General features: G+C 41.5%; 1 protein-coding gene across 1 annotated transcript; it reads right to left on the bottom strand.

Moving 5' to 3' along the window:
* Positions 1-3,587: 3,587 nt before the first annotated feature.
* Positions 3,588-13,787, bottom strand: ldlra (low density lipoprotein receptor a). The gene is made up of 18 exons (XM_046416007.1): positions 13,544-13,787; positions 10,755-10,880; positions 10,500-10,622; positions 9,942-10,322; positions 9,729-9,851; positions 9,493-9,615; positions 9,223-9,342; positions 8,837-8,962; positions 8,415-8,586; positions 8,103-8,330; positions 7,865-7,983; positions 7,625-7,764; positions 7,313-7,454; positions 6,749-6,886; positions 6,217-6,576; positions 5,644-5,721; positions 5,346-5,509; positions 3,588-5,145 (listed from the first exon to the last, which is right to left on the bottom strand). Exons 1-18 carry the CDS (start codon positions 13,626-13,628, stop codon positions 5,089-5,091), a joined length of 2,805 nt encoding a protein of 934 aa, XP_046271963.1. The 5' UTR covers positions 13,629-13,787; the 3' UTR covers positions 3,588-5,088.
* Positions 13,788-15,654: the final 1,867 nt, after the last annotated feature.

Here is a 15,654-nt window from a genome sequence, read left to right as displayed (position 1 = left end):
CCATCCCACAAAAGGGAAATAATATCATTGATCAGTAAAGTGGGTACGATTGCAGAATCACCAATCAGGTAGGATGTTTACTTGATGCAGGAACAGCCGAGGTGTCAAGGCTGTGTGACGGAGCCTGAACAACACAACCTCACATACCATCAGAGCAGGTTGAGACACGATTTCCATTCCTTTTTTTTTAAATCTGAAGATTGCCACGAAGCCAATAATTATTGACCCATTAGCATCCTACCAGCAGTTTACTCTCAGAAGTTGCATTAAGTCATTGAACAGCTGACATCTTATCAGAAATCCTGAGCAAATCACCTAACAGAGCAAATAAAATCTAGGTTAAAGAACACTTGGTGCTGTATTTTAGTATTTGTTCTAAATTCAATTTTTCATCTAAAGGACTGGAGTGGACATCATAATTATCTAAAAGGATACAATGTTTTAAAGCCAATGAGTCAGTAAATGAAGTGAGTAACATCCACCATCATTAAGTCTCTATAATATTAATCTTCCATAACAACAATGTATGCCAATGACACAGTTTTAGTTTTAATAAACCTTTATTTGGACAGGCAGTCTCATTGAAATGTGGGGTCTTGTTCTCAAGAGACCTGAACAACACATTGGCTTTTGGTGCAGAGACAAAATTGAACACAAATAATAAAAGTATTTGACACACACAAAAACTGCTGATCTGTAAAGCAACCAAGTACTGTTATTACAAGTACCTTGATCAATTATGTATATTCTACATCACACCATGTACAACCTTATGATGTTAATGTTCTCATTAAGAGTAGAAAGGGTGATAGAGTTAGTCGAGTTAAATATTTTATCTTATGGATTCAAATCTTAATTGTAAGCAAAATAAACAAACAAATTCTGAACTGCCTCTCTATGGATGTAGCTGAGATATCTGTGCATGTTATGATGCTCTCCCACCTGTCTTGTATTACATGTTAGGCTAAAGAGTCATTTAACCACTAAAGACCTCTAACAGCCAATTTAATATCCTTATTGCAAGCATAATCTTCTGAGCTTTGAGGATCTTTAATTATGTTCAAATCTGTGTCTTGTGTGGGTAAGTTATTCATTTATTTATTTTATTTGTGTGGCTTGATATTCTCTATCTCTCTCTCTCCTCTCATTCCCACCTATTAAAACTAGGACAAAAAACTCTGTGAGCAACTGATCAATTATTGTTAGTAGTGAGATGGTCAGTCCGTGGGTGGTGGTGGGTAGTGTGAGGCTGGTCTCACACACACTGTGAGCAAAGGTCAGTGGTGGTTCAGGAGCCCGACTGGTTGGTTTTTGTCCATGTAGGATCAGGTGAGCTGTAGTGTCATATCCTCACATTTTGGGAGATCACATGTTACCTGCTCAAATATTTCATCAAAATATTTATGTGTAATGAATTGATTTACTGTGCAAAACTCTGTTTGCCACTTTTGTTCCACACATAAATGTAAATGTGAATTAGCTTTAATTGGTGTGTGATTGTTTCTGAATGAACACCCGCTGACCTCAGAGAGAACTCTCTTCAGTAAGGAGGATGTTTAGGCTTTCTTTTAAACTGAAAGCCGCGCTGAGCAAGCAGATAACACTGCTTTACTGCAGGAGCGTTTATTCCTTTCATCTGACCGGAATGATCCGGCCTGCTTTGCGTGACCTTTGTGGTTAAATTAATGATTAATGATGTTGAGGGATTCAGATGAAACTTTTCTTTGAAAAACAGATATTTTCTGCGGTCTGTGCAAACAAAAAACAAATTGCACTGCAGGACTGGGAGTCTTGATGACCGCTTCAACAAAGGTCCAGACTGACAGATGATGCCACAGATACAGTTTTATTAATAATTGTACACAGTATGCAGATATGTGACTCAGAGGGAGATCTGACAGGTGACATGGACTGCTTGTTTCCTGTGTTTACATGTCTGTTGATGTGTTACTACGTCTTTTCCCTGACTTTTACTATCAGCTCAACACTTCCGCTCTTCAGGCTCAGCCTTGAACTTTACACGTGACATGACGACTGGTGGGTTTGACCACAGAGCTGAAGGGTCATAGAACTGCTTGTTTTCACACTCTTCTCAGATTGCTGTTGTTATGGCTTACGTGGCTTAAAGCTCCCACAAAACACAAATATTGTTGATTTTAGCTACGCCCATGTGATCGTTGGTGTAAGTTAACTCTATTTGATCTTAAGAGATGTGAACTTCTAACTCACGTGAACACAAACCGCTCATGACTTTACTATGCTGTTTCTGGAGTCATTAGAAGCTGCTTGTACAAATACAAATTCTCTCAATATACTACAGTGTTAAGAAAACACCTGATAATTAGTTCCTCAAGTTGATAATACTCCATCAAAATTACCAAGATGTAAGCAAAAACATCAATATTACCACATGTATTTACACTATATTCAGAATGTGTAAACTGTAGTATCACATCTTTTACTTTATGTGGAAAGACTTTTATACACATGTTGTTACTTTTCCTGTCCGTGATCTCACAGCGTTGGAGTTTCTAAGAAGCTGTGTGGTTTTGCCTCACTGTGACAGCTTGTCTTTCTAGGAAAAAAGGATTCTTTTCTATAGAAGCGCTACAAAAGCACAGCAAGCCCCCTGAGAAAAAAAAGAAAAAAACAGTGACTGCACGTTTTCTGCCATGTCTGCATACCAACGCTGTTGGATGAAAACGTTGGAAAATGCTGCTGTGGACTTTTAAAAATCGACCCATCTGCCACATAGGCTAACCAGCACTCAGTCACGCATGATAACAACACAGAGAGGAAAAGTAATAGCTTTGTATCATGCAGTAACAAAGCAAAAAAGAGCTAACAAAGCAATATGTAAGACTGAACAGCTAATTCTGAAAAACTGAACTGAAAAGTGAAAATCACCACCATGTCTTACAGTGTACTTTTACTTTCACATTCATATTAATGAAGAGACTCCCAGCCAGGACTACTTGTACCCCAGAGATAACTTCTGCACTTTCAGGTTTAAGGAAAGATTGCACCTCAACTAATTAACTCGCTTAAATTCAACCAATTGAACTAAAAATAGCGAGTGGCATTTGATTAAATATCTGAATCCATAGAAACATGTTCAGGTTTGCTAACACAATTTGTAAGTTCAGTTAATTAATAAATTAATTTAAATAGTTGGAATAGTTACCGACACTTCAACTCTAAAAAAAACACTATAACGATATGCACTTTTACATGACAAAAGGTGTCAAATTATATCCAGATTATAATCAGTTCTTAAGAACATGTTTGAAACTTGATGAGTGGGAAGAACAAAAGGGAAGCACTGGTTTAAGGCAGATATCTTTATATCCACATAAATGTCACACTTTTCCCCTTTATTTTCCTTATTATTATCTATACTTCCATGCATAGCTGTCATTGTTATATGCATCTTTTTATTTTCTGTTTTCTGTTGCATCACCTGCATCACCTGAGCTCAATGCGAGAGAATTTAGTTCAAAATGAAATAAATGTCTGACGTATGAACAATAAATGCGTTAAAGTATCTTCAGACTGAGTCTTCAAAAAATGAACTTAGAGAGCAGTGATTCCATAATAAATAGAAGCATTTATTTATGTACAGCAAACGTTGAAGTTTACAACAAACTCTAAAACAGTGGCATTATTACCAAAACAACAGTAAAGAACAAATATGTACATTTATAAACATTATATTTACATGTTCAAACTGCCCTGTTAGTCTGTGCATGTAAGGTTACTTTATGTACAGCTTCACTAGCACTTTTTTCTACATAAAAGCCTCTCGACAGTCATTAACCCACATCACAATAACTAACGTCTTTGTTAGGTGTAACCTCACCTGCATGTAACACTGCCACATTCCTCAAACACTTCATTGTAAACAGGCCGACACACTGAGTTCAATAGCACCAACATGAACGAGTGAACAAAATACATCATTGAAAAAGGCACGCATTTGTCATCAATGCACAGAAACGAGCTCAAACAGCCAGCGAGAACTGGCAGGAAATCTAATTTCTTCTGTCTGGAACGCTGCTATAAGGCAAGCTGAAGCTCTGGTCCTAAAGGATGATGTAAATGTACACGTGCCATGGTACACAGCAATAGACACGGCCCCCATAGGTCACGTGTTTGCATCAAAGCTTTTTGGTCTTTGAGGAATGCACTGGCCCCCTGAGAGGGGCATATGGAGGGATAATTTAAAGATGGCTCTCCAACACATGGGCAGAACATCACAAATCAAAGAATGAAGCCGATAAAATGTACAGGGAAAAAAAAAGCCTCAGAGGCACTGTGGTGCAACCATATGGTGATATGTGAGGTCTGAAGGAGCACAGTATAAATCAAGGCACATACACAGTGTGCAATGTGTATTCTTTGACATTAACTACAGCAGTGTCTTTAGGTCCCTTTGGATGATATTCTCACTTCACTACTGAGGCAATAGCTGGTGTAAAATGCAAAATTAAACACACATCATTATGATGATTGAGGTCATACTGGTTAAACTGGCACATGCAGAATTGTTGTTAGTATAACATTCACCTATTATATGCTCAACTTTAAATTCATTTCATTTCCCGTCTTGAGATAAAAGTCAGATATTTTTTTGTTTGCAGTGAACAAAGAGAGATAGTTTTGAGTGGTCAAGACAGATGATATTCCATGAACATAATATAAAAAATAATAGTGATATTTACAACACTCGAGTGGTGAATTCTACCCTAAACAAGTGAGAGGAAATTTCCATCTAAAAGTTTCATTAAATGAGCTCACTTAGTTGTTGCTTTACAAACATCAGCATCAAAGTTACCAGGCAAAAAAAAAGGACTGAGAAATTCATCATCTGATGATTTGGTATGATTTGTTGAGACATGAGTCGTCAACTGTTAACTTGATGGAATAAAATGAAAAGTTCCATGCTGCTTTCTCCACTGAAGTGGATATCGTGGTTCAAGCTTGTCTGATGCTGGCTTCCACTTCCATATCTTTGTGCTGTGTGAGGTAAAAATACAAAAGCACGTCTAAGGTAGCTTATGGTCTTCTTTCCGCTCTGTCCAACATTTCTCAGTTTTCTGTGAAGGCTGGATTGTCCGCCTCCTCATCCAAGCTCACAATTTGTCTCTGATAGGACAGCAAATAAAAAGCATGTCAGACACAATGTATACTGTAGCCTGTATGTGCTAATCACAACAATATGTCTGGTGTTGTTGAAGGAACGGGGAGATTACATTAGGAAGAGAAGAGATTGAACAGGAATCTTAGATCATTAATGTCAGTAAAACTGAAACAGGTAAGGTGAAGAGACTCGTCTTAAGACTTACTTTTGGGTAGGAGTAACCGTCAGGACTATGGCTCCTCCAAATGTGCACTTGGTCCTCAGTGGTTTTCTGATAGACAGGATTGTCAAAATGAATGGTGTTGGTGTTTTTTAATCTGTAGTTCCTCCATAGCAGCACTCCACCAACAGCCACCAGACAAATGATTGCTACATGGGAAGGACACAGGGAAAGAGATGCAGTGAGAAAAAGGAGACTTGATGGCTGTTATTATTTCAAATAAATTGTTTGGGTTTTTTTCTGGACAGAAGCCTACTTTACAGCTGCTGACAAAGTAACTCACCCAAAGGTAAGACGATATACAGAGCCACTGGGTTAGTGGAGGCAGTGGGTATAGCTGCGGCAAATCCATGTCGGAAGTCTGACGGAAAGGTAAACACAAGACAAGAAGTTAATGATACATGAAGATGACCTGCACTATACACATTGTATACAGCTGGATATGTCAGAGCTGAGAGCAATGTACTCAAAGAAGTGCGCTGCTGAGTTCGCATGTTTTTACCCCACTGATCTCCGAGAGCATAGAGGAAAATACTTTACATTACTCACAGCTGTTTTCCCAAAACACATAATGCTTGCCATACCAATTTTAGACTGATTATAGATCACAGGCCAGTACAGTACAATAATATAATCATTCATAAATTCTTGTAGAAAAGACATCTGAGACTCAGGAGTCAGCTGCCCAGCAGGAGACAACTTACTACAAGAAACCCCCTAAATCACGTGATCCTTTTCCCTGAGTCCATATTTTGTTTAAGTTTGTTAAATGGTCGACAGGAATGTAAAACGTCTATACAATTTGACTTTAATTATCTAAAATACACAAAGTCACCATTGTGTTACTGCAACTTGCCTGGAGAGGTGACTGGAGTCTCTGTGGTGGTATGGGCAGGCTTCGCTGTGTTGGGTGGAGGGGCCTTTAGTTCAGGTGTGGTGGTCCTTACAGGAGGCTTGGTGGTGCGTGGCACAAGCTTGGCTGTAGTGCTGGTGATTACAATGGGAACCGTGGTGGTGCGAACCTGAAGTTTAGGTGTGGTTCGGACCGGGGGTTTAGGTGTGGTGCGGACCAGGTGTTTAGGTGTGGTGCGGACCAGGGGTTTAGGTGTGGTGCGGACCAGGGGTTTAGGTGTGGTGGGGACTGGGGGCCTCGGTGTGGTGCTTGCTGGTGGCTGGTGAGGGGAGGTGGTAGCTGGAGCTTCAGGCTGATTGGGAGCTGCAGGAGTTGGCACAGGTGGAGAAGTGCAAAAAAACCAATGAGGAGGAGTGAGAGCCAGAAATAGGACAGCTTAAACTAATGAATATCTTCTACCTAAATGAATTAATTCAATTAAATTTTCTTTGTGATGTTTTACGACAGTATATTTTGCTCTTACAAAATTACATACCAGGTACACATGTCCTCATATCCCTGGCTAGCATCATGTTATCTGGACAGACACAGGTATATTTGGGGGGATGTCTGCCCACTTGAGGAGCTGCCAGGCACATGAATTCACAGCCTGACACCTGGCACCAGTCTCTCCCTGCAATGGAAAAGATGAGATTTTAATTTAGTTTAACTGCTTTAAATATTTTGAATCCATTAAGTAATAGTACAAACGCTTTCTGCTGAATTAGAAGAGACAACTGACACCACTTTACATTTCTGATTCTTGCTTTTCAACAATGACAAAGACATAATTAAGCAATTGAACGAATAATAGTAGTGAATTACTATCAAAAACTTTGTGGGTGTTACAGATTGCTTTTCCGTAGCTGTTGAATCTCTGTGGCGTTGTAAGTGAATGTCAAAGTCTGGCCAATATTTAGTATTTAATCAAAGGTCTCTATCGATGTGATGTGCTAATCTGATATGCATGGTTCTGATTTTGTTGTGACACTGACATACCAAATAAATCTTTACCCCTTTTTCAGAATTCTGAACAGTTTGTGAAAGTGGTGTCTCTTACCAGTGGGCTGTTTGAGGTTATGATAGAGAATAATATCTTCTGGTGATGACAGGTGCTCAGCCACTGGAGTGATGTCTCCACCCGTCAGCCTGTTTGCACTGAGGATGGCGCTGTTACTGACATCTGTCCAGAACACTCTCTCCTAAAAGCAAAGAAAACAACCAAGATTGAACATTTAAGAGATTGGGCACTAGCAGCAGCAGAAGTGGAGATTACTTCTGTTCACACGTGTAGTCAGGAGTTCATGGCATGTTGCATTTGACAGACTCTGGGTTTATGTGTAACAGACGTTATCAGGTGATAAACATCTACCTCAAACACAGTGAGTCCCAGTGGGTGAGCCAGCTTGTGTTCGTCAATGATGAGGGTGCGCCGACCACCACCCTGCACGTCGATACTGGAGAGGGTGTGCAGTTTAGAGTCCACCCAGTAGAGCCGCTGGTTCAACAGGTCTGGGAAGGAAGCAGATCGGGGGTGGGAGGTCAATATGTCAGACCAGGAATGGATTAAAAAAACACTTGAAATCAGAGAGACGTGAATGCTAGAGTTTACCAAGGGTAATCCCATTAGGCCACACAATGTTGTCAGTGACCAAAGCACTGCGGTCCCCTCCGTTAAGACCTCCCTTCTCAATTTTAGCTGGATTCCCCCAGTCAGTCCAGTATATGAAGCTAGGGGGACAAAAAATGTTGTAAACAAAGAAAAAAACCCAAAAATAATCACTTTAGATTGTAGACACAAGAGAGTGTCTAGGAAGGTTTTAGGCTTTTGTTAGTGCTATCAAACTTACTTGCTGTGAGGATCGACCACAATGGCCCGTGGTTTTGACAAGTCTCTGTGGAAGAGAGTTTTGCGGCGACTTCCATCAGCAGTTACCACGGAGATGGTGCTTCGAATGCTGTCAGTCCAGTACAGGTTACCGTGGACCCAATCAAAAGCAATGCCTTCAGGAGCATCAATGTCGCTACCCATTACTGTGCTGTGATGAGTGGCGTCTTCAGCCAAGTCCATCTGAGCTCTGGATTGACAGTGAGGAGCTGGGGTCAAGCAGGATTAAAGGGAACAAAAACACTACTTTCCTTCTGATTTCATTCTTGCTCACCTGTAGATCTTCTTTTGGGAGATGTCTGACCAATAGATCTCTTTTGTAGCCATGTTCATGTCGAGAGCCACGACGTTCTTCAGGCGGGGAATTATTCTCATGTACTCACTCTTGTCCAAAGTCATCTTTCTGATTTCATGACGGTTGGTGAAAAAGAGGTAGGCGATTGTACCTACAACACGTATTTTTGTTAGTAATTTGATTTGAATTGTTGTTTGTTTAAGGTTAACTTTTCTTACTTCAATTGATCTCTAGTAACTATCCAGCCTTATAACCCCCACAAGAACATATGAAGGAGTTAAATTCTTTATGTTTATTAACAGGACAAAGAACAAATGAGAAAACCATCATCTTTGGACATCAAACTGTGATGTAGTAATGCAACAAACACTCTGGAAAGAACACAGAGTGCTGATATTTACCAATGGCCTTGCAGGCTTTGGTTGCTGGGTCAACTTGGTAACCCTCCTCACACTGACATTTGTAACTGCCTATCTGGTTGATGCAGATCTGGCTGCAGGTGTCCGGGTTGGCACACTCGTCAATATCTGATACAAAGAATGGGGGAACAAATGACATAAAACACACATGACAGTTTAAGGAAAGAGATCGAATGCTGAGTCATTGTGTCCATAAGAATTACGGGATCTTTATCTGACAGCACGGTCACTGACACGGAAAAGTTTGAGTTTGAGTAAACACATTGCACCAACATCATTTCTTAATCTGCCTGAAAACTGAGAGAGAACATAAAAAAGCACTTGGACGTCTGAGTCACTTCTACATGTAAATGTATGAAGGCTTTTACCTTCACAGCGCTTTTTGTCAACCAGGCGATACCCAGCAGGACACAGGCACTCATAGCCGATCTTCATGTCATTGCAAATATGAGAGCAGCCGCCATTGTTGTACAGGCACTCATTGGAGCCTGCAGCAGAGGGAAGAAAAGGTTTACTATGTTTATATGTTTTTCTGAGGACATACAGTCACTAGCATTCTCGAGCTGCAGACACCCTCTTTAAATACACAGAAGTAGTAATTAACCAGACAGTTATGAATGAGAGGCCTCTGCACTCACCACACTCCCTGAGAGGCTCATCTGACCAGTCCCTGCAGTCACGTCGCTTGTCACACACCTTCTCCATGCTAATACATTCCCCACTGCGGCACTTAAACCTGGTTGGGCCCTCACAGTGGGTTGCTGTGTATGAGACAAGAAAACAAGAGATTCAGTTATAGCCACAAATCAGAGATTTCGCAGCTCATTTTCCTGCTAGTGATCTTTTTAGCAAGGGTAGGGGAGGAGAGTCGTACCATTGACACAACCGATTTCATCGCTCATGTCCCTGCAGTCGTATTGGTGGTTGCACTGGCGGCTACCATGGATGCAAGTACCATCACCACATTCGAACTCATCGGGACGGCAGGTTGGATGTGCTGGACAGAAGCAACAGAGAGAATTTCGGAATGACAGACTGTGACAGCACGTAATCGACAGGAACAGAAGAATTTTGCCATCATACTTACCACAGTCAGCTTCATCTGATCGATCAAGGCAGTCAGATCCTCCATCACACTTCCAACTACCATGGATGCACTCTCCGCTGCCACAGTGAAACTCCATGGATGAGCACTGATGAGTGGCAACAGTGTCAGCTCTCGGTGTACCACAGTTACTAGGCCACTCGTCCGAGCCATCCGAGCAGTCAGTATCACCGTCGCAGGCCCACAGGCGAGGAACACAAATGGTGTTGTTGCACTGGAAGGATGCGGAGCTGCAGGTGATGGGTGGGCAGGAGGCCTCGTCACTCCCATCGTCACAGTCTGCCTCATCATCACACACAAAAGAGGACGACACACACTGGCCGTTGCTGCAGCGGAACTCTTTGTCTGTGCACTGCTTTGGAGCTAAGAGAGAGGAGATCAGAAAGTTCAGAGTAATGAATAACTGGGAACACTTTGGAGCAGCACTTCGGAGGGGACAAAAGCTGCGGATTCTGAGAGCTATAAAATAAGATAAATAAGATTTGACTGAGGTAGGACAGATGTGTGGGCCTCTTGCAGCCTGTAGTTAACTTCATTTACCACATCTCTCTTCATCAGCTCCATTCTCACAGTCAGCTTTTCCATCACAGCGCCATGTGCCCGGTACACACTGGTTAAGGCGGTCTGCACAGCTGAACTCTGTCGGTCTACATGTTCTGGCCACTGGAAGTGAGACACACAAAAAACATTAACTGAGAGTACATACATTATGGTCTGACGAAAGGATTGTGGGATTGGCACAAATGCAAAGCAATGCAAAGTCCATTCTCTTGTTGAGTGATGCGTGATACTCACTGCAGGTACCAGGAAGCTCATCTGTGCCGTCTCCGCAGTCATCTGTGCCATCACACACCCATCTGACTGTGATACACTTCCCATTCCCACACTGGAACTGCTTGGTTCCACATGTTGTCAATGCATCTATGACAGACAGATATAAACACACAGTTCAGCTAAAAGGGCCATTGTTTTAGTTACCATGTACCAAGAGGCAGTACAGGAACTCTCCCTATAAACACAGACATGGCTGCAAATGAAAATCAGTCACACAGAATGATGATTGTGCAGAACACTATTAATCAGGATATTTAGTCCTGAAATACTGGACAAATTTAACTGATGCTAACAGATTACAGTTATGGGATCACCAAATGCACAAAATCACAAAAGTCAGTATGGTTCATCCTCTGGGGACCATGAACGCCTGCACAGCATTTAATGGTGACACTTGTTGAGATATTGAACAAGTGTGAACCAAAGAAACGTTTCTCTAGTGAGTATGCTTTTCTTCAGCACACATAAAACATTGCCTCATGTCACAGGTAATGTTAAGGAAGTTGGTTTTTGCTCCATTTTAGTTTAGTTTGGGATTCATTACAGTGTGGCTATGTCTTCAGCAATGGCAAAGATGGTGATAAATATGCTGCCGGAAGAGAAAGAGGCTGTGAGGTAATTACTCCACGGGCCTGTTGGTACTTGTTTTAATAGGGCAGAGAAATGGTTAAACAATGAGTCAAAAGGGGACACTTACTGCATGTGTGTAAGCAGCCCAGCCTGCTTTTATCTGGGAGCTGCGGATGTGCTAAGTTCATAATCGCAATAGAGATCTCATTTTCCACTCTTTGCTGTCCTTGCTGTCATAAATTCATATGCTGAAGACACAGCATCGCTCTCCCAACCCCCACCTTTAATGGACCCAACTAAGCCACTGAACTGAAAGCACCAATTAGACTGTACATCAGAGAGCAGCACTTTGTGAAAAGGTATTAGAGCCCAGTCCTCCCTGTGGCCCCGCGGGCTCCAAAACCCTGGATGGCCACCTGTTTCTGAAATGGGGCAGATGGAGGTGTTTACCAAAAGCAGCACCCACCACCAACAGCTAACAGCTAAGCATTTAGCATTCTCATAGCCTGATATGATACTCTAAGTGCAACATTAGCTTTATACCAAAAAACTCTAATGAAATATTTATGTGCACATATTTACATTTTTAAAAGTTTGTGCCCTGTTAGTACAGATGGGACAAATCCTAAATTATGTATGGCTAGGCATTAAGACATTCATAGCCATGTGGTAAATCATAGTGTCCTGGTAAAGTCAAACATCTGGTGCCATTGGTCATGGTTGATACTTCAGTTGTAGAAGCGCAAAGAGAGACTGATGTCTTCAAGCCTCTGCAGGTAAAGGAGATGGTTTGTGCCACTGTCACCATCACGAATGACTGCAACAGCTGTGAAGTAAATCTACTACTGACTGATCAGCCAAGTGAAAAGTGCATTATGGTCCTTGCTATTAGAGGAGGAGAAAAATCCCTAGAAAACAGTGATGACGACTGGTGTAAATTTTTCACTTCATAAATCTGTTCTCATTCCCTGAAACTCATGGCACTTCACCAAAAACCGAGTTCACACTGGACATACGTCTGTATTTACTTAATGGGCTTAAAGTTCAGACCTTGACAGACAAGCTGGACTGAATGGCAGCCGTATTGATTGACTTTGTGCAAATGTGAGCTGGCGACATAACAAACGGGCTCATGTTTGTTGCCCATTCTGTGACGTCTGGTGCGTTGAACTGATTGGCCACAGCTCTTATCAGGAGACCATTGCTGGTCAGAGACTTGAGATTAACACACCAATCAAAAAGTACAGAACCACTCTGAGATCACGAATTTCTCCTCAAGATTGTACAAATAAAGTTTCTCTGTCCAAACATGGATCAATGTAACACATCTGTGCCTGGTGTGGAAATGTGGATGGGTGACAACCAGTTTCAACATGTTTTGGCACACAGCATTTCCCAGAAACAACATACTGCAAACTGGTCTGACTGCGACTTCCCTTAAGACTGACAGACTAACCAAAAGTAAAGGAATGCAAGACAATGTCTGTGTTTATATTGGAGGATGAGTTGGAGGACTTCCATTCATTTCCACAATACAGGGAGTGTCAGGGGATGGGAAACAGCCTCCTACAAACAGGCTAGATATTGCATCACGCAACACAGCTCAGATTCATCCAACTGTTCCCCTGGTAGATTTTTTTATTCGGTGATTTAAATACAAGTGGCGCCAATTCCCACATCATGAATGGCAAAAGCCTCAAAAACCGGCTTTTCAGAAACCCCGCTTGCCATCTCTACACAGACTGCATTCACTCTGCTCAAACCTCATTGGCTGCACAACCTGCTACAAGCTGAGCGCCAGTGAATGAAAAGCACACACACACACACAAAAAAGAATTTCGGCTGTTCAGATATGGGAAATTATGAGGTTGAGTCGACGTGAGATATTCTTTGTGAAGAATACGCAGCGAGTACAGCTTTGACCTACATTCTGTGAATAACAGCGCCCTCCCCCCATCACCTTGCATCCGGTGCTGTCAGAGGAGTGGGTAATTTAAACCCACACGGACTGAATTCTTGGCCAAAATGATATTGATATTATTATTATTGAAATATACATTTCTATGACACAGCATCGAGTCGAAGCGCAGCACAGTTTGACCTCTCATTAACACAGATGCCAAGTCAAAAGTAGTGGAAATGAATGAGAAAACTGATCAAGTCAAAATGAAGGAACTTACTTGTGTGAACAAGGCAGCAGATGAGAAACAACAACGTCGCGTATCGCGGGGGTCCCATGTTCTCCAGCCGCTCTGGAACACTCATCTGCTCTGAAACGTGTTTGGTCTCTGATGTGACTTATTATAACACTATCAGTACTGTGACTGCCTTTTGACACTGCACCAATGGTAGCAAACGCTTTAGTTGTTTCAGAGATGTTTTCTGCAGGAGGAGGTGAGGAGGGATGCTCTGCACACTGTAATGTTTGACAACATCAGACCCATTTCAATGTGGTCCAAAAGTGGGTGGGGAAGACAGGGGGGCCGAGAAGGGGGGTCGGGGGGGGCGGGCTCTGGAGTGGTGTGATTTCTGAGGCACACAGCCCCAACAATTGGGAGGCGGAGCTTTAAAGACTTGGATTTTTACTATGAGTTTAACCCTTTCATAGAGGACGCACATGGAGTCTTCAGATACGCACACTCTCTGCAATGGATGAAAAATTCTCAGCAGGGCCCTCCAGGGGCATTGAAGGGGCCAAGTTTAGTTGGAAAAAGTATTCTGATATGTTGGGAATAAAGATGAAAATTTACGAGGAAAAAAAAAAATCACATTTCTGTAAGAGTTTAGGACTGTAGGTGACCTGACTGTACAGGTTTCACCAGTCACTTTCCTGCCGTTTATTTTAGGGAGTGACACCTATTCGATCCAGTCATACATTACATTACAGCTTTTTTCCTTTCCTGAAAATATTACAACTGTTTTCTCGAAACCATATGATTTTATTTTTAAGAATTGTACCACTTTTTGCCAAAATATTCTGCTTTTTTCAGTTTTTCTGGAAACAGTACTTTTTCTTCTGGCAGCGGGTTGGCAGTTTTTCCAAAGAACATTTCCACTTTTTTCTCACATCATTTTTTTCTGAAAAAAATTACAAGTTGCCTCAAAGTCATTTTCTCAGATCGGTTTCACTTACGGTGAATGAATTTAGTGGCTATAACATCAAGTTTGGAGACCAGCATTTCAATCAAGTCATCAATGTCATTGTTTCTGTGGGGGGAGAAGATTGTCTTCTGTACTATTCTATACCTGCTTGTCACCTTCCACCAAAATACTGGTTAAACAGGCTAATCGACCAGTGGGTAAAGCTTTATGATAAAATACTAAAAATAGTCCAAAAAGTCATCAGCACATTTTTCATCTTCATATCACTACTTCCTGAAATGAGGTTGTCAGCTCTCATAAAAAAGGGTCCAAAGTCTCATCACACTTTGCTGGGTCCATAAGATGGTTTACTATGAGATTTAAATCAGAGGAGGTGCAGAGATAAACCACATCACAGTAGATAAAACCAGCAACCTTGAACCAGGCAGAGACGACATCATTTAGCTCAGGTATACACCTCTGAAACTGACCACAGTTGAATAATCCACATTTTTCTTTCAACATACTTCATGGAAGATGCACTGGAACACTGACGCCAGTTTAAAAACCAAGAAGCCGAAACACATGAAGCTGGTCGTAGTGGTAAGTAAATACACTGACCCTGTCACTATCAGAGGAAGGGTTACACACTCAGATGGCATCTGTGCTATCTGAGTGTGTACATTTTACCGTGTGACCTTCAGTGTAGCTCCAACACAGATAAACGTTGATATATAAATTCAAAGAAACTTAAGAAACACATTCAGTCAGAGCTGAGCTGAACACGTGAGAAATCCTCACAGTGAAAACAAAACACCACCCAGTCGGTAAGTGCAGAGTCTGGTTACATCTTTATTCACTTCAGAGCTAAAGTTGAGCTTCACAGATGCTACAAATGGAATTCAAGGACCGAGGCCAAGACTGTCACACTGCTGCCAGAGATAAAATATGTACTGTAAGGGCAGTGTCCACGTTAACAGAGAGCAAATACAGATGCAGTGCACAGATCCTTTCCCAAGCAAAAGCATTAGCATTTATCATTAGCGTAGAAAACTTCAAGACAAGCAAAAATCTAAATCATAGTACAGTGTTGTCAGCTAAATTAAAGTATGAAAAGTAAAAGTACTCACTGTGCAGCAAAATAGCCCCTGACTGACATATATTAATAGATTATTAGATTGCTGACACTGATGCATCAGTCTGTAAGCAA

Source organism: Scatophagus argus, chromosome 16, assembly GCF_020382885.2.
Source record: "Scatophagus argus isolate fScaArg1 chromosome 16, fScaArg1.pri, whole genome shotgun sequence".
NCBI lineage: Eukaryota > Metazoa > Chordata > Actinopteri > Scatophagidae > Scatophagus > Scatophagus argus.
Note: the sequence above shows the minus strand (reverse complement) of the source record. Positions and strands in the feature narration are given on the sequence as shown.

Excerpts from the sequence above, each read along its gene's own strand:
- ldlra (XM_046416007.1), bottom strand. The coding sequence starts at position 13,628 with ATGAGTGTTCCAGAGCGGCTGGAGAACATGGGACCCCCGCGATACGCG. Across the intron at positions 6,887-7,312 it reads TAACCTCAAACAGCCCACTG|GGAGAGACTGGTGCCAGGTG; the intron begins GTAAGAGACACC and ends TTTCCATTGCAG. Across the intron at positions 5,146-5,345 it reads ACGGTTACTCCTACCCAAAA|AGACAAATTGTGAGCTTGGA; the intron begins GTAAGTCTTAAG and ends CTGTCCTATCAG.